Source organism: Phyllostomus hastatus, unplaced genomic scaffold (genome assembly GCF_019186645.2).
Source record: "Phyllostomus hastatus isolate PE091 unplaced genomic scaffold, TTU_PhHast_1.1 phas_scaffold_39, whole genome shotgun sequence".
Classification (NCBI taxonomy): domain Eukaryota; kingdom Metazoa; phylum Chordata; class Mammalia; order Chiroptera; family Phyllostomidae; genus Phyllostomus; species Phyllostomus hastatus.
In genome coordinates, this window is record NW_025334028.1 from 27,494,323 (window position 1) to 27,518,176 (window position 23,854).

The 23,854-nt window shown below is 34.5% G+C and overlaps 1 protein-coding gene across 1 annotated transcript in view; it reads left to right on the top strand.

Moving 5' to 3' along the window:
• Nucleotides 1-23,854, top strand: part of GSTCD (glutathione S-transferase C-terminal domain containing) — a 135,067-nt gene that overhangs the window by 3,568 nt on the left and 107,645 nt on the right. Inside the window, exons 2-5 of the mRNA XM_045820403.1 lie at nt 6,378-6,815; nt 7,417-7,884; nt 14,624-14,875; nt 19,776-19,869. Of these exons, the coding sequence (XP_045676359.1) occupies nt 6,399-6,815; nt 7,417-7,884; nt 14,624-14,875; nt 19,776-19,869 (1,231 nt within the window). The 5' untranslated portion in view covers nt 6,378-6,398. The remainder of the gene's footprint in view (nt 1-6,377; nt 6,816-7,416; nt 7,885-14,623; nt 14,876-19,775; nt 19,870-23,854) is intronic.

Consider the following 23,854-nt stretch of genomic DNA (forward strand, 5'->3'; position numbering starts at 1 on the left):
GGAGAGGAAGGAGATGAGGTCAGGAAAAAAGGAAGCTAGCGTCACATTAGGCCCTGTACAGACTGTGTTAGGACATTTGGATTTTAGTCTAAGTGAGCTGGGGAGACACTGGAGAGTTGTGAGCAGGGAACATGGTCTGATTTATGTTTTTGAAGGATCACCCTGACTATTGGAGTACTCACTTTTTGTGTGGAGACCAGAGGAAATAATAATGGCTTTTGCACTGGTCTTTGTGAAAGCTAATGATGACTGAGATTAAGATGATAGTGGTAGAGGTGCCAAGAAGTTGGATTTAGCACATATTTCAAAGGTAGAAATAGTAGGTCATGAGAGGGACTGAAAGGAGTTGAGTGAGACTTACAGTTACAGCCCAGACATCTAGGTGAATGGTGGTGTGTTCTTACCAAGAAGAGGACTGGACTAGACTACTAAAGGAAGAGGAGCAGGTTTAGAAAAATGCCTAAGTTGAGATGTCAAGTAGGATACAGGAGTCTGATGTTTAGGAGAAAGGATATAGATGAGAAATATGAGTCATAAATACTATTTAAACCGTTGACACTGGAAAACAGGGCTGTTGTTGTGAGTTGTTGGCCCATTAACAGGTCTTGAAATCAGTTTAGTGAGTACTAACCAACGCTAAAAAAAAAAGTGGGAAAAAGAAGCACAGAGTAAAAAATACTCTATGTCTCCCATGTAGTAGGATATTTCTTCATAATTCTTTTGTTTCAGTTTTATTCAATCTGTAATAAGTTACATTACAAAATGTATTTCTTCGTGTTTGGCATGGTCAAAAGTTTGAAAGCCAGTGCTCAAAGGAGTGAGTGTAGATTGAGAATAGGGCAAAGCATTGAGCCAAGGGTCCTTAAGAGGTTTGAGGAGGATCCAATAAAGAGAATGAGGAAGACATTATCAAATCCAGTGCTAAGAATGATTAAGTAACTCTGCCTTTGCAACAGTTTTTTCCCCCAATGATTGCTTAAGATAACATAATTTCTAATTATTTTTACGATGGTAAAATTGTTGTATATGTAACAAGCTATCAAGTAGGCTCCAACTCCTCGTGGCCCTGCGAATGAGTGATGTCCCAGTGTCCTGTCCTCAGTAGCTCTGCTCAGGTAGAGACTCATACCTATGGTTTCTTATATGGAATTCATCCATCTCATATTTGGTCTTCCTCTTTTCCTGCTGCCTTCTATTTTTCACCATCATTAGTGTCTTTCTAACGAACCCTGCCTTATGATGTGCCAGAAGTAGGACAGCTTCAGTTTTGTCATTTTTACCTGTAACTGTATTTCAGGGTTAATTTGCTTTAGGATCCACTTTTTTATCTTCCTGGTGGTCCAGTATATCCTTAGAGCTTTCCTCCAACACCATATTTCAAGTGGATGCATCTTTTTTCCTCTAGCCTTCTTCACTGTCCGACTTTCATATCCATACATAGTAACTGGGAATAAGAGAGTGTGGATTATATTAACCTTGGTCTCTAATGATACATCTTTGCTCTTGGAGATCTTTCCCCAGTTCTTCTATTGTTGCCCTTCCCATCTCAGCATTCCCTTGATTTCTTGGCTGCAGTCTTCATTTGGATTATTGATTGAACCAAGATAAGCAAAATCTTTAACAATTTCAGTCTTTGTTGTCTTTATTAAAGTTGTATGTTTATTCTGTAGTAGTGGTTTTTGTCTTAACGTTTAAATGCAGTCCTACTGCTTTGGCACTTCTTTCACATTCATCAGAAGTCAGTTAAGCCCTGGCTGGTGTGGCTTAGTGGACAGAGTGCTGACCTGTGAACCAAGGTTGCCAGTTCAATTTCCAGGCAGGGTACATGCCTAGGTTGCAGGCCAGGTCCCCAGTTTGGGGAATGTGAGCGGCAACCAGTCATGTTTCCCTCTCTTTCTCCCTTCCTCTCTCTCTAAAAATAAATAGAATATATATTTTTTAAAAGTTGGTTCAAATCATTGCTAATTTCTGTCAGTGAGATGGCATCGTTTTCGTATCTTCAGTTATTGCTATTTCTTCTACCAGTATTCACTCCTCCCTTTGAGTCCACCCCAGTTTTTCATATGGTATGTTCCCCATGGAAATTATACAGGGAGATAAAACACTCCCTTGTTTGACACTGTTGCCTATAGGAACCTGAACTTGTTGTTGCAATAAAATTCCACCATGCTTCAATTTATGAAATTCTGAGTTTATAAAGTAGTGCTATTTATATTAGAAAAATACCAATTCCTGAATGCTTTCAAATAAGATCCCTTTATAGATTCACTTGATTTGTGGGGTGGAGGGGGGTTATGTATGGTTCTCATTCATGTACTGGAAGTAAAATGTAGTTTAAGTATTGTGAAGATTAGAAGTAATGTCTGAAAGTTCTCTGTCCTAGCATATGGTGGCGGAAAATAAAATGTACATAATATTATTTAGGATTTTATTATTTGTTCACTTAGCATATAGGATCCTGTCAAGTTCCAGGCACAGTGATATTTTCTTATTTGAGAACAAATAAAGAAATTATATTTAGTTGCCATAGATCAAGACTTGAATTTTGAGCACAAAATTTTCCAACTTATTTTTCAGCTTCTGGAGAAATATGCTTATTTTCAATATGTTTATTGCATTTTTTTCTCCCTCCATGTATGTGTTTGTATGTGTATTTTAGATAAGCAAACATCTATAAAATGCGTTTCCCTTTTTATATGTGAAATGCTTTTATTTATTAACATCTAGATATATTAATTAGAATGAGAATGCAAAAATACATTAAAATGGCTAAAATATTAAAATTGTGACTCCTTTGGTTGTTTAAACTATCTTTGAATATTTCCAAGTAACGAGGCCAAGGCTTAAATATTTTCTTCTTACCTATTTATTCCCTTTGCAACATTCCCGAGCAAACCGACATGCCCAGGGAAGAGACAGACAACTCCATCAACTCTGTTCAGCTCCTAAAGTTTGGATTTTTGTGTGCTGCTGTCTCACTTTGTTTCAGGATGGCACACGTCAAAGCTGAGAAAGGGCAAATGACACTACTTCCGTGATGGCAGGAATGTAATATGGAGGAAGGAGGGCTGTGTCCCAGAAGCTCTGGAGACCCCAGAGATGTTTCCATAGGACCTACCTCTTTAAAGCTCATGACATAAATTAATGAACAAAGGAATTCTCTAGGTAGAAATGGAGAAGAAAAAGGGGGGTTTCTTTGCCTATTGCATTTGAAAACTTCAAGTAAAAACTGTTCTACTCTGTTGAAACATTAAAGACATATTGCAAGCCAAAAACACATCAAATTTGTATAAGTTTGTTAATACTTAACATTTATTTTAGAAATTACATCAGTACTTTGTGAGGAGAAATTGCCTCAGGAGAGTAATTTTTTTTTAACTCCAAGATCATTAAGTAACATTTTAAATCTCCTAGAAAAAAAACCCATCAACATCTATCTTGGAAAAAATAAATTTTGTTAAGAATCAACAGTACTTTGCATTTTTTCCCAGGCATCTCAGTAATTTTTAGATATCTTCATGGGCAGGTTATTGCTATTCTGTCTCATTGACATTTAGCACTAATAACTGCTGATGGAGGGAATAGTTTATATAATATGTAAAAGCCTATTCTCAAGGTTCTTATGAGCCTTAGAATGTGGCAAATATACATACACCTTAACTTTAAAAATATTTCTATATTTTCTAAACCAATAGCTTCAACATAACATGACATTATTTTCATGGATTTTTTTTCTTTTAAGTATTAGGACCAGTCTCACAATTACTGTTTCCTGCACTGCCGGACAAATGAAATCTATCATGTTTTAGTTCAAATCTGGTTCTTGAGGCACTTAGGGATCTTCTACAGCATTCCACTGTCAGAAGAAGGAGTTACAAGGATTGGTAAGTTAGTCAGCAACAGATTTACAGGGGCAAACCCCTCAAAAAGACTGTCAATTTCCTAGAAAATGTTGGTTTATTTTGCCTGTGGGCTTAAAATAATTTTATATAAATATAAAATTTTAAGTCAGTTCCAGGTTAAAAAAAAAAAGGCACTGAAGCTCAGGGAAAAATGGTTTCCATGGGTTAAAAAGTTGCTTTTATATTACATGAAATAGTTTTTCTGTAGATAGTCTTCTATTTTTTTAGACTACAGGAGGCAAAAAATGTTCCATTCATTTAATACATTTGTATACATTCATGGTGATGATCATTACAGAAAAAAAAAGAATTCAGGTAGGTAATCTAAAGAAGCAACAAACCATAGTGCACATCTGCTTGTGTTTGAATAAAGGAAATATAAAACAGTAGTGAAATTTACATTATTAGGTTTTCTAAGATTGTATCTTATTAACTATATAACTTTGTTATAATAGATTATTATCTCTTTAATATAAAAGTTGAGGACCAAAAAGCTTAAAGAGTATTTGACTATTTCCTTTTGATTAAAAAATAAACAACTAAGGAATTTAGAATATTAAAGGAAATTTATTATGTTCAAGTGTTCTTAAAATTTAGGGTCCACTAATATTTCAAATGTACTTAAAAGAAAGAGCTGCATATGTATTTTTAAGGGCTTTTAAAATAATTTTCCTTCTAATAATACCATCTTCCATTACTACATGTTTCCATGGTGAATGCTTTTAAAGAGTGCCATCTAGTGTCAATTTTTGAATTGTGATTTATGGGTAAGAACATGGGGAATTTTAGACCCAGGAAATGTAAAAATCAAACAAGAAGTTATAATTGACGAAAGTCTTAAGGACTGTAACTTGAAAATATTATGAATAATTTGACCTCAAAATTGTGTATGTTTGCATCTTTAAGGGTTTATATTCATCTATGCATTCATTCAACAAATACTTCTTGATTTCATATCTATCATATATATCTCTGAGTCTCACCACTCAGAGACTGTTTTAGGCATAGCAGTGAACAAAACAAAATTTCTGGTCAGGGAACATTTTAATTTGGATAGACAAAGTAAGTATATAGCATATTACAACAGTGATGAGTGCTCTGAAGAAGATTTAAATAAAATAGCCTGGAAGATCTCAGAGGTGACATTTCAGTAAGTGCCTGAAGGAGATGAGGGCATGTTCCAGGCACTGGAAACACCAAATGCAAAGGCCTGAGGTGGGTGGGGTGGGGAATGTACTTACTATCTTAGAGGAGTAACAAGGCACTTTGGCTAGAGGAGTATGAGGCGAGCTGAAATGAACCCAGAGACAGAAAAAAAGGATTAGATCAAAGAATCTTCGTAGGTCTTTGTCAGAACTTTGCCTTTTTCTGAGTAGGATGGGAAGACGTTAGAGGGTTTGAGCAGAATAGTGACATACTCTTCAGTTTTGACAGGATCACTTTGGTGGCCGTGCTGAGACTAGACTGGAGGGCTGTAGGCTCGGAAGCAATGTCAGGAGGTGGACACTATAATCTGGAAGAAGAGGTGGTAGTGTTTTGGATCACAGTGGAAGCAATGAGGATGTTTTAAAGTCAGATTCTAGATCCATATTGTAGGTAGATCCAAAATAACTTTTTAATAGACTGGTAATGATCTGGTTATGGTTATGGAAGTGAAAGAAAAGAGTAATTAATAATGACTTCCCAGGTGTTTGGCCTGAGCAAGCTATAAGAATAGTATTCTATTAACTGAGATGGGAAAGATACGTGAGGAGCAGATTTGGGGTTGGGAGAGAATAAGGAGCTTGATTTTGGATATATTAGCTTTGAGATATCTCAGTTATCAATATCTAAGTTATGGGGAAATTCAATGATGTTTCTCTTGTTTTTCAGCAAGCTATTGCTGACCACATATCAAACCCCACTTACCTTAGGAGAATCCATTTCTCATGAGGGAGTAAATATATCACCCCCAATGATTATGTTTCAGGGTTATAAGTCAGAAACAGTGTGAGAGGACCAGTTCTGTCAAAGCTCCTCAAGACACCACTCAGCCTTCTTGGTGGTGTCTTATTTTCCATCCTATTTCTTTCTTGTTCTCTCCTGTAATGACACCTCAAAGTACTTGATGGGGAGGGCTCTACTGCAAAGCACCTGAGTTGCTCATTTTATTTTATTTATTTTATTTTTATTTAATCTTAATTGTATTTTTTGCATTATCCTTTAGTCCCTTTATACCCCTTCTGTCCCTGGCAGTCAGCACACTAAGTTACTCATTTTAAAGGCATGAATATAAAATCACCCCTAAGACTCGTTAATTGCATGGGGTGCAGATCTTTCTTTTGGAAGCCAGTTGTTCAGTCTAGGAACAAGTTCATGTTGAATCTTACCTATCACAAATCCCTGCTGATTTGTAGAGCATTGTTATAATATTCATCTTTCAGCTTCTAAATTCTTATAGTCTAAGGCCTATAACCACTTCAATTTATGCTTCAGGTGATCCAATGAAAGAAGAAAATGAAAGGCATTAAGAAAAGTCTTACAGAAGAATATCTGTACCTAGACTTTTCTCACCAAGTAGAAGGATGCATTTTTCCACTTCATACATCTGTAACTTTATTTTTATTATCATACTGCGATTGCAAACTCTTTAAAGTTTGCTTAGTTCTCACCAGAGAAAGTACAGATGCTTCGCTACTTAGTGTGCTGTCTCAAGATGTTGAAATACAGACTATTTCAAGGCAAGAACTCCCAGCGATAGTCCAGAGTTGCCATTTACCTGCGGTTGTGGAAACACCAGACAACTTCTGCAGAGCAGGACTTGCTGTTGTGCTGAGACACATAATCCACAAATCATGTGAAGCAGACCCCTCAAAGAAGGAAATTTTGGAACTGCTGGGTTTTAAAAAGACTTGCTTGAAAGCCTGTGCTGAAGTAAGTATAATGTGTCTTTTCTGTTATTTAAAGCCATAGAGTGATAACACATTCACTTAAGCATTTTAACTTTCTGCTGGAAACTAGGACTTCATTTCCTTAAAAAAACCTACTGTAACCAATGAAATATAAAGTAGCCCATCATGTAGGCCAATATTTCAGTGCAGTATTGAAAAATAAGAATTTGAGTTTTAATTTATGAGGTTTGGGGATATTTCAGAGAATGACTTCTTTGTTATCTTTTATTTTAATTACATTGAGGATTTTTAAAGGGAACTTTTACATATGAACAGGAACTTAAGTATCAATGCTTTGGAAACCTATCTTATTTGGGGGGGGCGTGTACTTCAAAGGCTTTGGGAAGTAAGATTTTATTCAGTAAGAAGACACAGGTGGATAGGATGCATTCTAGATACAGAAATGCTACACCTCCACGATTTGATGCTATCACTTCTGAAGCATTGTAAATATGTCTCGATATAGCATGAAAGCCTAGCCCAGGGATGGTTTAACTCAAGACAAATTCTCCCAATAGAAAGTAATCTCTCTTCAAGCTATGTCGAAAGTAAATATTTATTTCATCTCTTCTTCTGTTTTGTAGGTTAGTCAGTGGACCAGGCTATGTGAAATCACCATCCCTTTAGCTATTGAGAACTTTCTCAAAGAATCTTTTAACCAGCATCCAACTATCCCTGCAGAAATACTACAGCTAGAGAAAAAGCTTAGCGAGCCTGTTAGAGTGCATAACGATGACAAGCTCCGTCGGCAGAAGCTGAAGCAACAGAAGGCTGCCAGAGTGGGGCCTTCCCTTGCTCAGGAAAAAATAAAGAGCAAGGTCCATGTCCAGGAAACATCTGAAGATGTCGACTCTTCATCCAGGAGCCTGGAACTGCAAGTGGCACTCTCAAAGCTCACAGTGCAGGAAGAACCAGCCACTCCCAACAGAGAACCTTCTCACATCAGAAAAGCCAAGGCCTCTGACCTTCCACCTCTGGAGCATGTGTTTGCAGAAGGCCTGTACTTCACTTTGACGGATATTGTGCTCTTGCCCTGTATACATCACTTTTTGGTAAGGTGTATCTGGAGTGGATATATTACTGTAAGTTTCAGTGTATAAAATTGCTGCGGTTTAGATCCCAGTTCCACTTCTTATTATCATTATGCTCCTGAGCAAGTTATTAATATCTGTCTCCATTTTCTTATCTATAAAATAGAAATAGTAACATTCAATGTGAGGAATAAATGACAACTTGTGTGAATTGTGGACAATAGTGTCTGGACATAGTAAGCTGTCAATAAATGTTAGTAACTATTATGACTTTTAATTCTGATTCGCTAAAATGTTATTGTTATAATAATTTTGAATTGCTATTGTGATTACCTTCTAATATTAGACAGTCCACTGTTCAAGCACTATAAAATCTTGTCAGCTGTATTTTATAATTTAGTAGTCACTTAAAATACTAATTTGATTATGTTAAGTATTATCAAATTAGAAATATTTTGTTCTTATTTGTATGGCTCTCTGTTGTCAATAAGACTACATGGAAAGTTTTCTTTCTTTCCTGGTAGGGCAGTATATATATATATATATACTGCCTGCATATACTGCCTATATTTTCCCTGTATGCCAGGAAAAAACAAGGTGAAACATAGCATTAGAGTGAACGTGGGAATCTATAGCTGTCTGCAGCTTTCCACTTGGTTTTTAAGAACTGCATTTTTCCTGCTTTGAAGTATTTCACCTTTTCATCTACTAAGGAATCAGATACCAGATTTCAGATATCTCTACTGATGGATGAGAAAAGACTTCTAAGAAAAATCTATATATTTGGAGGCCAGAGCTTCACTAAGTTAGGTAGTATTAATCAATTGGTATTTTCTTAAAGAATATTTCTCTTTTCTTCAAAATGGATATAAAACAAGATTGGAAACGAAAATAACTTCAGATGTAAAAGAGAGATTCAGGAATATTTAGATATTCATTAGTATTTTAAGTGTCATATGTATTCATATTGTCCATAGAGCTGGGTGATGAAAAAATACCTGTTTTTGTTTCTTGTCAAATGATTTCTAAATTCTCTTATGATTGACTTGTCCCCTCTTATCAAATTCAGTCATCAGAGCAGTCAACTGATACATGTTATAAAATACTGTTGTTGGTCATCTCGAATAACTATATTTGTTTCTAACTTAATGAAAATGAAACCAAAGTGGCACATCCATTAATTCATTCATTTGAGAAATTTATTGAAAGGTTAATATATATGCCAGGCACTGCTGTAGGCACTAGAAATACAGTGATAAACAAGACAAATTAAGTCCAGCTCTCATGGAGTTCATATTCTACTAGGAGAAGATAGAATGAACATGTAAATAAATAATATATACCATATTTAAATAATGTAACTGATACAAAAATAAAACAAGGTGATAGAGAAGATGAGTATTTGCTTTCAAACACCCACAAAACATAAAAAAGCAGATGCACCTGCATGAAGGTAGTTTTAGATCATTATTTAGATATCCATCTTTAACTAGTTTGCATTTGATTTTAGCTTAATTTAACTACTATTCACCTGATTAGGGTCAATTGAGGTTGACATATTCCTAAATGAGAGTGTTTTTCCTCCTCTCCAATCAGGCAGGACATTTACTGACTTCAACTGAGGAAATCTACCTAATACTACAAAGACAAACTTGTTTTCATTCAATTTCAAATAGAGGAAAACTTGTACAATTGGCCTTCTCGATTACATGTATTCTATGATTAAATTCTTCTGTCGACATTTATATGTAAACTAATTCTCAAAATATTTTCTTTTTTTTTTTTACTTGTATTTTTCCTGGATCTGTACCTTTTCTTTTAGGAATTTATCTTTCTTTGCCAAAGCCTTGATGTTATCTTTGTTATATTTATTTTCCTTCTGTAAGTCATCTTGGGTTATGAAGCAGTCATTTTTGTTCAGACAGTGAGTGGCTACAATGCTGAGACTTCATGCTTGCTTTCTTACACATTGAGGTGATGGAGTATAGTCCTGATGATCAGGATCAAGTTCTTGATCAGGAATGAAGGTCAGGTTACCAGGTTTGGATCAGAAACTTAGAGCTGAACCTTAAGTCAGGATATTTAATCACAGGAATAAGGCCAATGATATAAAAGAGCAGTCAATTTTGCTAAGTCAAGGTTTGGAATGCCAGAGGCCAATGTTCAAAGAGTTATAGGGAATACCCAATTTTACTAAACATAATAAAGCCAAAGATGAGCAATAGCAGGTAGAATGGCTGAGGTGCTGTGTCTAACCCTGCTCCAAGCTCCTCTTCCTCTTTAGAGGATGTGTGTTTGCAGTGTTATCCCCTGATTGGCCCATCAGTTCTCTGTGCAAAGTGTCTGACCAAACCCTCTCCTCTGCAAAGTTTTCAGTACACTGTGGCAGAACTACTTAAAAGATTATTCTCCTGGAATGCAGAGAAGTTGCCCTTTTATGAAATCTTTTTGTAATTTGAACACTTACAATTTAATTTCTACATTTTAACTTCTAATGCTTTGAATTTCAGTTTTTTAAAGTACATCACCTAGTTGTTGCAAAAGCAAAATCTTTGCAGAAATTGATTTTTGAGCAAAATATTTAATACCTCTTTAAGTATCCCCATTGACATAAAATTCAGGAGAAATGGGAATCTCCCTATTGGCTGACATTGCAAAAAAGCATGAATGTCATTTTTTAGTGATTAATTTATATTTTCCATATTCTCTCCTATGCATCATGTCCTTAAGAGTTTTCAGTTTTAACCCATAGGTTGTAATCTGTAAGTAAAAAAAAAGCTGTGATTATATTTCTACGTATATAGGTTGTTTACAGTTTTTTACCCTGCTTATCACATTGCTTACCTATGACATATTTTGAAAGAATAGCCCTAAGAAGATTATATAAAATAAGTACAAAATATTTTATATAATAAGTGATTGCAAAGTAATGCAGAAAAGCAATGCAGAGGGAGGTGTTTTGGATAGCTGTAACATCTTGCTTTTCTTGTTATTCAGACAAGTTTTTCTGCCCCTATTTTAAAACCACTAGGATTTCATTTTCTACTCTTGGTAGTATAATTTTTGCTATTTTAAGAGTAAGTTCTCTTGTTTTCTTGTCCTTAAATAACTCTGATATTTATAATGGTTTTGATCTTACCACTCAGGTAGGTTTTTGAAAATATCTTTTTAGGAACAAATTTCATTTTTATTTCACATATTTTTCATTAGCCACTTCCTTAAATATATCTTCATGAGTGTAATGAATGTGGTTCAGTGCCTCCTGAGCTGTCTGGATATGGTAGAGCAGCTCAGCATGCTGATGACATGGGGTGGGTGATCTGTCCTGCAGTGAAACTCCTCAATGCCTTTTACACATGAATTATTGTTATGTAATCACAATTTATTTTCAAAAAGAAGGAAAGATACCATATAGATTTAACAAATAAGAATAAATTACTATCAAAGAGAGTTAAGGAAATGTGAGGAAATAAGAACACTTTTTATTTGATTAATTTATCATGGCTTAAGCTTAGTTCCCTTAACACATAATTTATTTCCAGTCAATTAAAACTTTTGATGGGAATTATAAACTTTTTAGCTTCTAGACCACCATTCAGACAGTGTCTTTCAAATTTTACTTCCCTAATAAATAATGTATATTTCAAGGTGATTGGACATGTACATACAAATATACATCTTTATGTTATACTTTATATAAATATATTTACAATATAATTCATGTTACTACATTCTCTGCACTTTCATATTTTCTATATTATTTCATATGTTTTTATTCCATCCTCCCATCCCCTTCCCTTTGACAATCATCAGCTTGTTCTCTGTATCTATGAGTCTGTTTCTGTTCTGTTTTATTTTGTTTACTTGTTTATTAGTTTTTATTAGACTCCACATATAGGTGAGATAATATGGTATTTGTCATTCTCTGTCTAATGTCACATAGCATAATACCTAGGTCCATCCATGTTTCTGCAAATGGCAAGATTTCATTCTTTTTAATTGCTGCATAATATTCCATTTTACCATTTTCTTTATCCATTCATCTATTCATCTAATGGTGGACACCTAGTTTGCTTTCATATCTTGGTATTACTAGTAATGCTACAATGAACATAGGGGTGCATATATCTTTTGAGTTAGTGTTTTTGTTGTCTTCAGATAAATATCCAGAGAAAAATTGCTGGGTCATATGGAAACTCTTTTTAATTTTGTCCTAAAAAAATTAAAGGGATCTTTAACAAGCTTTCCATAGTGGCTACACTAATTTACAATTCCATCAATAGTGTACAAGGAACCCCTTTTCTCCACATCCTCACCAGCACTTGTTATTTGTTGATTTATTGATAATAGCCATTCTAACAAGTGGGAAGTTATATTTCATTGTGGTTTTAATTTGCATTGCTCTGACAATTGTGGTGTTGAGCATTTTTTCATATGTCTGTTGGCCACCTGTGTGTCTTCTTAACAGAAATGTCTATTGAGGTTCTCTGCCTATTTTTTAATTGGATTGTTTGTAGGTTTTTTATTTTGTTGTTTTGTGTGTGTGTGTGTGTGTGTGTGCTATATGAGTTATTTATATATTTTGGATACTGGTCTTGTATCAATATATTATTTGTGAATATCTTCTCCCATTTAGTAGGTTATTTATCATTTTCTTGATGGTTTCCTTCACTGTGCAATTTTTTTTTAGTTTGATATAGTGCTATTTGCTTATTTTTTCTTTTGTTTCACTTGCCCGAGAGGATATATCTAAAAATATGTTGGTAAGACTAATGCCAAAGATTTTACTGCCTACATTTTCTTCTAGAAGTTTTGTGGTTTCAGGTCTAACATTTAAACCTTTAACCCATTTTGAGTTTATTTTTGTGTGGTGTAAGAGAGTGATCCAATTTCATTTTTTTTGCATGTATCTGTCTAGTTTTGCCAACACCACTTATAAAAGAGACTGTCTTTATCCCATTGTATATCCTTGCCTCCTTTGTCCTAGATTGATTGACCATCTAAATGAAGATCTACTTCTGGGATCTCTATTCTATACCATTGATCTATATATCTGTTTTTATGTCAGTACCATACTGTTTTGATCATTGCATCTTTGTAGTATAGTTTATATCAGGGAACATAATATCTCCCACTTTATTCTTTCTCAGGATTTGTTTGGCTATTAGGGGTCTTTGGTGATTCCATGTAAATTTTAAGCTCAGATGTTCTAATTTTGAGAAGATTGTCATTGGTATTTTAATAGAGATAGCAATTGAATCTGTGTATTATTTTAAATAGTGATGACATTTTAATAACATAATCCTTCTAATACATGAGCAAGGTATTCCCTTCCATTTATTTGTATCTTGTTCAGTTTCTTTCTTTAATGTCTTATAGTTTTCAGAGTACAGGTGTTTCACCACTTTGGTTAAATTTATTCCTATTTTATACTTTCTGTTATAATTGTAAATGGGATTATTTTCTTGATTTCTTTTTCCAATCTTTTATTATTGGTGTAAAAAAAAACAACAGATTTCTGTACATTGATTCTATATTCTGCAACTTCACTGAAGTCACTTATTAATTGTAATAGTTTTCTGGCACAGACTTTAGGGATTTCTACATGTAGTATCATAGCATCTGCAAATAACAAGTATTTTACTCCTTTCTTTCCAATTTGGATGCCCTTTATTTCTTTGTCCTGTCTGATTGATGTGACTAGGACTTCCAGTAATATATTGAATAGCAGTAGTGAAAGTGGGCACTGTCTTGTTTCTGATATGTTATTTCATTTCTTAAAAAAATCAAAGTGGATTTCACAATGTCCTAATGGCTCATAAAAAGTAATTGGAAAAATTCATGATTTTTCTTTGAAGGTAATAAATGTTTCCTTGATAATTGTTCATTCATTAAAAAGCTTGTATTTTTTGCAAGGCAGTATTTTTTGAGTGTTGCTGTGTACAAAGAGTTCAATATACCCTGCCCTTATAGTAAATTATATGTGCTTACTTAAAGTCCAGTTAAAATAGAGTAAATACATGTACATGCGTGAATTTTTAAAATTTATTTTCTGTTCTTTCTGGCTCCTGCTGTGGTACTGATTATTGCCAGATATATTTGTAAAGATTTTCTGTAACTTGACCTTTTTACTTATTTGTTCACAACCATTAATCATAATTTGTGACATTATAACTGTTTCTATGGAAACAGCATTCAGTGCCTCACAAAGAAGCAAGTACATTCTAATTTTTAAGGAAATTAAAGTTTGGTGGTGGGCTAAGGCGAAAGCATCTGAGCAAGAGAAAATAAAAAGATATTAATTTATATCAGGAGTAATGGTTTCAAATTGTTCTAATTTCAATAAATAAAAGCCTTTATGTGCTGTATCATAATGAAAAGAAACAAACTACTGATAAATGCAACTACTTGATGAATCTCAGAAACATAATGCTAAATAAAAAAAAGACACATTTTATGATTTCATTTACATGAAATTCCAGAGACACATTTGCACACGGTGAGTAAAATAGTGGTTATCTGCAACTGACTGAGGGAGCCGAGACTGACTGTCAGTGGTCACAGGGGAACTTGGTCTTATGACTCAAGTGTTCTAGTTCTAGATTATGGTGGTATTTGCACAAATGTATAAATTTACTAAAATTCATTGTCTGAACTGTACAGTTAGTATATGTAAATTTTACGGTATGTGAAGTTGCTTCAATATAGCTGTCATAAACAAAAAATGTATAATAATGTGCTTTGTTGTTTTCCTGCCTAGTTAATGATCTGCAAGAAACTTTCTGAAAAGCTGGTAGAATTTCCACTGCTGGCTGCTTGGTACCAGAGGATTCAGGAAGTGCCAAGAGTTAAAACAGCAGCTTCTCAGTGTGGGATCCACTTTTTCCAATTACCAGAGTTGCCAAGCACCTCAGATGAGCCACATCCAAATTTAGATGAGGCCCCAGGTGTAGAGGAGCAAAATGAACCTTCGTTTATAGGAGGACCGAGACCCACTATGACCAAGTTAATGGTACGTCATTTGTTTTCATTAAAATTTTCTTTGAAAAATTCCATGTGATGTTACCCTAACTTGTAATCATTTCTTTTAGGGACATCATTTGTTATAAATTTTATTTGTAGCTATCTTATATCACTTTTGACCAATTAATATTTCTACTAATCCTTTGCATTTACATGAGATATAGTAAACTGAAGGTTTTTAATGTTATGTATCCTTGGAGTCAATAAGTCAGAATATGTATTTCTAAACAGTATTTTTTTTTAATACTCAAGACACCAGGATCGTATCACACCTGGTCAAGTTTATTGTTTTACCTGATGGTTTTCTGTTGCAAGCATTTGGTTTCAAGTTTTATTTTTTAATTTTAAGATGATGACTTAAATAAAGAAATATGAAGATGAATATCTCTATTTAATTACTAAGATTTTTCTAAATTTAAGATTTTGAATTCTTTGAGTTTTTATATTTTATTCTTTGATTATAAAACTTATAGTTTTCTCTCTTTGCAGCACAATTTGTTTCTAATAGTACTAATTGTAAAAGTCTTCACCAATAGACTTTCTTTTCTCTGACATTCCAGGCACTCTACAAAACTGTTTTGCTTTTAACTAGACTATTTGAAGATTTATTTGAATAGAGAATTCATGACATAATTTGAACTATTCATCTGAGTTGTATTGGAAAAATTATTATATTTTCTTTTTTTTAAAGATTTTATTTATTTACTTTTAGAGAGGGAAGGGGGAGAGAGAGAGAGAGAGAGAGAGAGAGAGAGAGAGAGAGAGAGGACATCAATGTGCAGTTGCTGGGGGTTCTGGCCTGCAACCCAGGAATGTACCCTGGCTGGGAATCGAACCTGGACACTTTGGTTCTCAGCCTGCGCTCAATCCACTGAGCTATGCCAGCCAGGAAAAAATTATTATATTTTCTTACTTGGGTTAGGAATTATTTGAGTTTTATAGTTAACAGAAAATTTATGGATTTAGAAAAGCATGAGATGATTTTAGTAACGACACCAGTTCCTTATTTCTTCAGTTAAGCTGTGTTAGCCTAGGGATGAAACAATGAAAGAGCATTACAGTATATAGTTGATTTTAGAAGCTGTCAAGGCATGTCCCAAGTTTGATGTGCCTTGATCAGCTGGTTATACTGTTCATCTCTGGAGTGTTCTTAAATCAGTAATCATTGGGAGATTAATCTGCTTTGTATTAAAATACTAATTTTTAAAATTTTTAACAAACCAAAAATTTGTACTTTTAATTTATACTTATACAGAGTCTTGAAAGAAAGATTAGTAATTCAGACTTCTAACTATGCTTTCCCAGCAATAAAATGATAATAGGAAAGACTTTTGCATTTAATATACTTAAAATACTTAAAACAAAGGAAGATAACTTAAATTTAAGTTCAGAAAAAGTTAATAATCAATTATAAAAATAAGTCATTTTGTAATGACATAAAATACAAAGGAATATTGAATTTTTAACTTCCAGATGATTCATTAGTTCAGGTCCTCTCAGAAGAGTCCAGGATATGGTTCGATGTCCAAGGGGCCTGCTGAAGAAAACACCTGTGAGGAGCCTGGGGGCCTTCAGTCATGATGTAGGTTTGACCCCAGTGCAGGAGTAGGAAGGGAAGGAAGGTTGGGTCTGCAAATTCTTAGATGTAAGTGTAGCTCTGAGAAAGTTTTCACAAGCTGATGGAGAACCATTGAGCCTGAATCATCTGTCAGAGAGTTTCATATTTCTAATGAATGGGTCTGCCTTAGTATCTCTGCCACTCTCTGTCATTGACTTGGGAGCAGTCCATGAAAAGACAACGGACCAGGTGACTTGGATGCTAGTCTCAGCTTTGCTGCTACGTTGTGGCCTTCCGTAGTCATTAAACTGAATGATAGCAATTTCTGCATTTGTAAATTATGTGAGTATAGTAGTCATTCTGCATGATTCGTTTTTATTTTAAATCATGTAGTTCTATAAAAATTGTGACAATACATTTATAATTTGAAAAAAGGAATGCTCAAATATGAAAATAAGTTAAATTTTTTATTTTATTTAACTCAAATTTGGTCATTGATACAATATAGATACAATAAAATTTCTTTTTTTTCAACAGGGAATTATTTTTGCTGCTTACTAATGGATTTCTCTCTTGACATGTTTTTGAAAGGCAGTAAATATATTAATTTCATATGTTATCAGAATATTGATTTTGATTACACAGTAACTTTTCAGTGCTTATAGTCACAGTATTTTGCACTAATTGCATATAAACACATTAAATTAGTGCTAATGGAAGTATAAAATAATAAAGTATAGCTTTGGCTGGCGTAGCTCAGTGGATTGAGCGTGGGCTGTGGAACCAGGCATTGCAGGTTCGATTCTCAGTCAGGGCACGTGCCTAGGTTGCAGGCCATTGACCCCAGCAACCTCACATTGATGTTTCTCTCTCTCTCTCTTTCTCTCTCCCTTCCCTCTCTAAAAATAAATAAATAAAGTCTTTAAAAAAATACAAGTGAAAATTTAAAAAAATAATAATAAAGTATTTCTTAGGAACACTCACATGCCACCTTTTTTCCTCCTTTATTTTTTAGCACAGTACTATCTCCACAAGTTTCCTTATTTTCCAGAAATTTTACGTTTATTTGGTCAGTCAGTCTGAAAAATATACATGAGTCTACTAAGTACTGTGGACTGGTCCAAATATTGGATATATGAAGAAAAAAATCAGACTGTTTTCTTGGCGCTTCCATTCTGGTAGGGGAAGTAAATTAAAAACACATTAGGTAATGATGAGTGCTATAAAAAGGTAATGTAGGATAAGAGAGTGGAGGTGATTGGGGAGGAGTCCTTTTTAGGCAGGATGGTCAAGGGGCTTATCCGGGTAGGTAAAGACATTGAGCGGATAACCTGAATCAATGGAAGATTTTTAGAGAAAATGTTCTAGGCAGAGGATTTTACCAGTAAAAAAGCCCTGAAAAAAATCTATAGAGGCCAAGTAGAGCAGTAGCTGCCTTGGGCAGGGAGCTGAGGCAGGTGGGGAGGAGGATGGAGAGTGTCTGCTAATGGGTATGGGGCTTCTTTTTGGGTGATGAAAATGTTCTCAAAATAGATGGTGGTGATGGTTGCCCAACTGTGAACAGTCTAAAAACTGTTGAATTGTGTGCTTTAAACGGGTAAATTGTATGACATATAAACTGTCTATCAGTATACTTGTATTCTTAAAAGACCCTAAAATAGGAATGAGTTTGGTGAAATGAAGAATAAAAAGAAGCTCAATATGGCTAGACTAAAATAAGGAAGATAGGAAAGAGGTAAATTATGCCAGAGACATAATGTGTATGTCTTTCTGGAGGCAAGTGAGTGCTCTAGACCTCTAGATTCATATAGCTATAGCTCTGCCCCAACGAAAATAATCTTTATACTATTACCTGTGAGACAGGAATTTAGCTAGTTTTCATAAAGGAAAACAATCTCATGAACTAATTTATAATCAATTATAAAAATAAGTCATTTTGTAATGACATAAAGATACAAAGGAATATTGAATTTTTCTATTTAATAATAGAATTCTCAGGGATTTTTCTCTTGAAGAAGATATTACCAAAGATTTTTAAAAAGGCCCTGGCTGGCATAGCTCAGTGGATTGAGCACAAGCTATGAACCAAAGTGTCACAGGTTCAATTCCCAGTCAGGGTACGTGCCTGGGTTGCAGGCCACGGCCCCCAGCAACCACACATTGATGTTTCTCTCTCTCTCTCTCTCTCTGCCTCCCTCCCTTCCCTCTCTAAAAATAAAAATAAATAAAATCTTTAAAAAATTTTTTAAAAAGATTTTTAAAAAGTATCCTTTATGACAGCATGGATGGACCTAGAGAACCCATAATGCCAAGTGAAATAAGCCAGTCAGAGAAAAACAATACCATATGATTTAACTTATGTTTGGAATCTAATGAAAATGCTGAACTAACGAAGAAAAGGGGGCATACTCATAGGTGGAGAGTAGGATGCCAGCTGGGGTGGGGGGGTGAAGGTTAGGGGGTGGAGGAATTGAGCAAAAAGGAGAAAGGACTCATGGACATGGACAACAGTGTGGTGATTGCTGAGGGAGGGAGTATATAATAAAGATTAAATTAAAACAATAAAGGATTGCTTCATAAGCAAAAAAATAAAACCATGAAGCATGGATATTTATACTGTGGGCTGTGGACCCAGAATTTGATTGGAAGTAGTCTAGGAATCATGGGAATGCCATGCCAGTTGTCTGTTGATCAAATAAAGAAATGTACACCTTTTAACATGAGAGAGAAGCCTGAGAATTTTTTGATAAGTTGAAAAGTGGTCCTCATCCTTGAAATGTTGGCAACTGTTTGGTTGAACCAAAGGAATCCCTTTCTAGAGACACTGCTGGTACTCGTAAGAGATTGGTATGGATGATACATAAGCGGTGTACGCTGAAGTGGGGCTTTTCGGTCTTGTAAAACATAGCTCCTAGGTATGGCAATATTCGTATATGTAGACATAGATATTGATGGATATATGCAGAGTCAGTTTTCTATCATCTCTTTGTGGATTGTTTTTTTATAAAATTTTATCCTCAGGTAGCTTTTCTCTTTGATACCCAATATATTTCTAGATAGCTCCTTACTTCTATGTATTTTCAGGTAATAATTTTTAAATAACGTATCATTACTTTTTCTTACCTTGGTATTAAAAATAATAGGAAAATAACTGCTGCCAAATAATCTCAATGTGTTATATTTATTATGTTACCCAGTATTTTGAGGAAGCCTGATGATTGTTCATATTTATGATCTTACTTGCTAGTATAGAAAATAGAAATTAGGCCTTGTGGAATATAATAGAATTTTATTAATTCCTCAGTTTGTAAAGGGCCTATTTCCTTTCCAGGAGAAAGGCATTGAAGCGGTGTTCTCTCCGCACCCTTGTCCTGCCTGGACCCTCGACTGGGACCGTCTTCCTGTAGCAGTGAGCCCTAAGGAAGGTGAGTCTCTTTCTGTCTTTCTTTTTTCACCTTTAAATTTCACTCAATTTGGATAGTAACTTCAGATACATCTCCTAATTCTCTGATTCTCCTTTTTTGTTATATCTAAAATTCTGATTATCCTACCCAGTGAATTTTCATTTTATTTTTATTATAAAAATTTCTCATGTATGCATCACTCAGATTTCATATTCTCACATGTATCAAACATTTGTTCCATTTATTCATTTTTTACTTTGCTGAAGTATTTTGAAGCAAAACCCAGAGAACATGTCACATGATATAGTACACCCAGCTAAAAAATATTACATGTAAAATAATCACCATGTAATTATCACACATAATAAACATTAACAAAAATTCCTTGATCATCTAATAATTACTCCATAATTATTTTCCCCAATTATTTAAAACATTCTTTGAAAAAATATATAATTATAGTTAGGTTTTTAGTTAAATATATTTTTCATTGCTAGAAGTATTTGGTTTGTTTGTTTTTGATAATGTTTTCCTTGCTCATGTTTTAATTCTTTTTATAATTTTTTTGAACAGTGATTTTATAGTATGTATGAGGGGAACCCCTTAAAACTAGAATTTATAAAAAATTGTGTATTCTTACATATTTAAACTCAGTCACCTTCAAAGTACTCTCCATTTGATGCAATACACCTATTGAGACTTTCCCACTGCTCAAAACAGTTTTCCAACTTGTTGATTTTGATACCATTCAGAGCTCCTACCAGTTTTTGTTTCACCTCTCCCACAGTAACAAAACGTTTTCTTTTGAGGACTTTCTTAATCCAGGGAAACAACAAAAAAGGTTATTTGCAGTGAGATTGGGTGAATAGGGAGGGTGGGGTATGGGGTCATGCTGTTTTTGATCAAAAACTGTTGAACACTCAGTGAGGTGTGGACAGGTACGCTTGTAAATTGCCCGTCATGAAATGGGCAAAGGCGTTGAAATAGTCTTCCAAAAATTATTCACTGAAGCTGAACACACCCTCTCACAACACCAGCTGGTACACTGATACAGATGGGTTCCTAGAACATGCTCCTAGCAGAGGAATCCTGTACTATAATATAAGGGGCCTGACCTCCAGAAGATAATTCCAGGTTTGGGGGTCCCCCCTCACGTTTGTTATTTCTAACAGCCTAAGTCAAATGTAATTTTGCTGTTTGTTATTTCTGTTGACTTTACTCCTGGTTTCCTATTTTCCTGTTAGTTTGGTAATTTAAAATTGTGAATTCATTTTAGGTTATCTAAATCTGTTGGAATCTTATTGGTTTCTATGGGGTTAGGAGAGTGGAGAGGGGGGTAATGGGGGAAAGAAGGGGAAGGTTAATTATCAAGGAACATGTATAAAGGACCCAGGGACAAAGCCAAAGGTGGGTAGGATTGAAGGTGAGAAATAAGGATCGATTGGGTGAGGGAGTGGGTGGGGAGAAAGTGGAGACAACTGTGCTTGACCAATGATAAATAAAATAAAATATACTTAAAAAACAAAATGAATATACAGATGATGAATAAGCACACAAAAAATGTTGGCAGATGAAGGAACTATTCTATACTCTGTGGTGGTATTTATATGAATCTATACATGTATGAAAACTCATAGAATGATACATGAACAAAAAGGCCACAAAAACATGATAATTTGAAAAATAAAAATAACGTTGTCATAAATGTAAAAAAAAGAGCAAATTTTCATAGAAAGAATTTATATTTGCTTTGCTGGGGATCTCAAGGTATTTGTATTTGAGACCATCCAGCATTAATTTTTCAGCTTGAGATTCCTTCAGTCTTTTTTATCACGACTTGACAATCATATGAACAGGTTACCTATCATTTTCCTTTGCTGTTGAGTAGATTTTTTAAAATACATCTTTTCATAGGGAATATAAGTTTTCAAGGTTTCTTTTCTTTTTTTTTAAAGAACTTTATTGAGATATAACTTAACATAACAAAAACCTTACCCATTTTTTTTTGGCTTGTTTACTTATTTTTTAACTTTTTTATTTTTGTTCAAGTACAGTTGTCTCCATTTTCCCCTTACCACTCTCCCCCACCCCAGCCATCCCCACTTCCTACCCTTGATCCTACCCTTCTTTGTTTTTGTCCATTTGTCCTTTATAGTTGTTCCTGAAAACCCTTCCCCCTCCCCCCCATTATCCCCTCCCTCCTGTCCTCTGTTTACTGTCAGTTTGTTCTTAATTTCACTGTCTCTGGTTGTATTTTGCTTGCATGTTTGTTTTGTTGATAAAGTTCCACTTATAGGTGAGATCATATGGTATTTGTCTTTCATAGCCTGGCTTATTTCACTTAGCATAATGCTCTCCAGTTCTATCTATGCTGTCTCAAAGGGTAGGAATTCTTTCTTTCTGCTGTGTTATATTCCATCATGTAAATATACCATCATTTTTTTGATCCATTCATTTTCTGATGGGCACTTAGGTTGCTTCCAGCACTTGGCCATTATAAATTGTGCTGCTATGAACATTGGGGTGCATAGGTTCTTTTGGATTGCTGTTTCAGGGTTCTTAGGGTATGATCCCAGTAGTGGAATTTCTGGGTCAAAAGGCAGTTCCATTTTTAGTTTTCTGAGGAAATTCCATACTGTTTTCCATAGTGGCTGCACTAGTCTACATTCCCACCAACAGTGCACTAAGGTTTTCTTTTCTCCACATCATCTCCAACACTTGTTTGTTGATTTGTTTATGATGGCCATTCTGATCAGTGTGAAGTAGTAGCTCATTGTGGTTTTAATTTGCATCTCTCTGATGGCTAGTGACACTGAGCATCTTTTCATATGTCTCTGGGCCCTCTGTGTGTCCTCCTTGGAGAAGTGTCTGTTCAAGTCCTTTGCCCATTTTTAATTGGGTTGTTTGTCTTCTTGGAATGGAGTCTGTATGGTCAATTAATATTCAACAAAGGGGACAGAAGCATAAAATGGAGTAAAAAATATCCTCTTCAACAAATGGTGTTGGGAGAGCTGACAGTTACATGAAAAAAAAAAGAAACTTGATCACCAACTTACACCATACACAAAAATAAATTCAGGGTGGATAAAAGACTTAAATATAAGCCCTGACACCATTAAAGTCCTAGAGGAGAACATAGGCAGGAAAATCTCAGATATTCCATGCAGTAATATTTTCACCGATATGTCCCCAAGAGCAAGGGACATAAAGGAAAGAATAAACAAATGGGATCTCATCAAAATAAAAAGCTTCTGCATGGCTAAAGAAAACAGCATTAAAATGAAAAGAGAACCAACTGTATGGGAAAACATATTTGCAAATGATATCCTGGATAAGGGTTTGATCTCCAAAATATATAAGGAACTTGAGGCCTCTGTTTGTGGTGATATTAGCTCCAGTTCCCACGATGCTGGGTAGGAATCAAGGACTAGCTTCTCTTTGTCTTACTGTCAAAGCCTATATTCCTTATTAGCAAATACCCTCCAGGCAGCTGTGGTATTAGTTGAAGATTATTGCACCACTTTTGAGTTCCTTACCCTTTTAAAGCTCTTACAGATTTTTCTTACTCTCCGAAATCCAGTTAGAGATGTAAAGGATGACTGTTGAAATTTAAATATCATATTAGGTATTTTTATGTAGGGAACTTTTTTATATCAATGTTCTATATATTTAATTGTTCATGTATTCTTTACTTTTATACTAAGCCAAATATTACTTCATTTTCAAATGTTCTTTGTAATCATTTATCTTTCTTACCCTCTTCTCTGACACTTCCTAATATTGCCTGTATCTCACTGATCCACTCAGTTCTGTTAATCAAGGAAATATTTTAGGATCTTTCAGAATGGGAAAAGATGATGTTGGACAGTTAAAAACTCTATATCAAAGATATTATATAAAATAAAACTTATTTTTGGTCTTTTATTGAATATATGGAAAATAGTAACTAATGATTGTTAATGTTTTAATTATAAATATATTTTTAAGATTTTATTTACTTATTTTT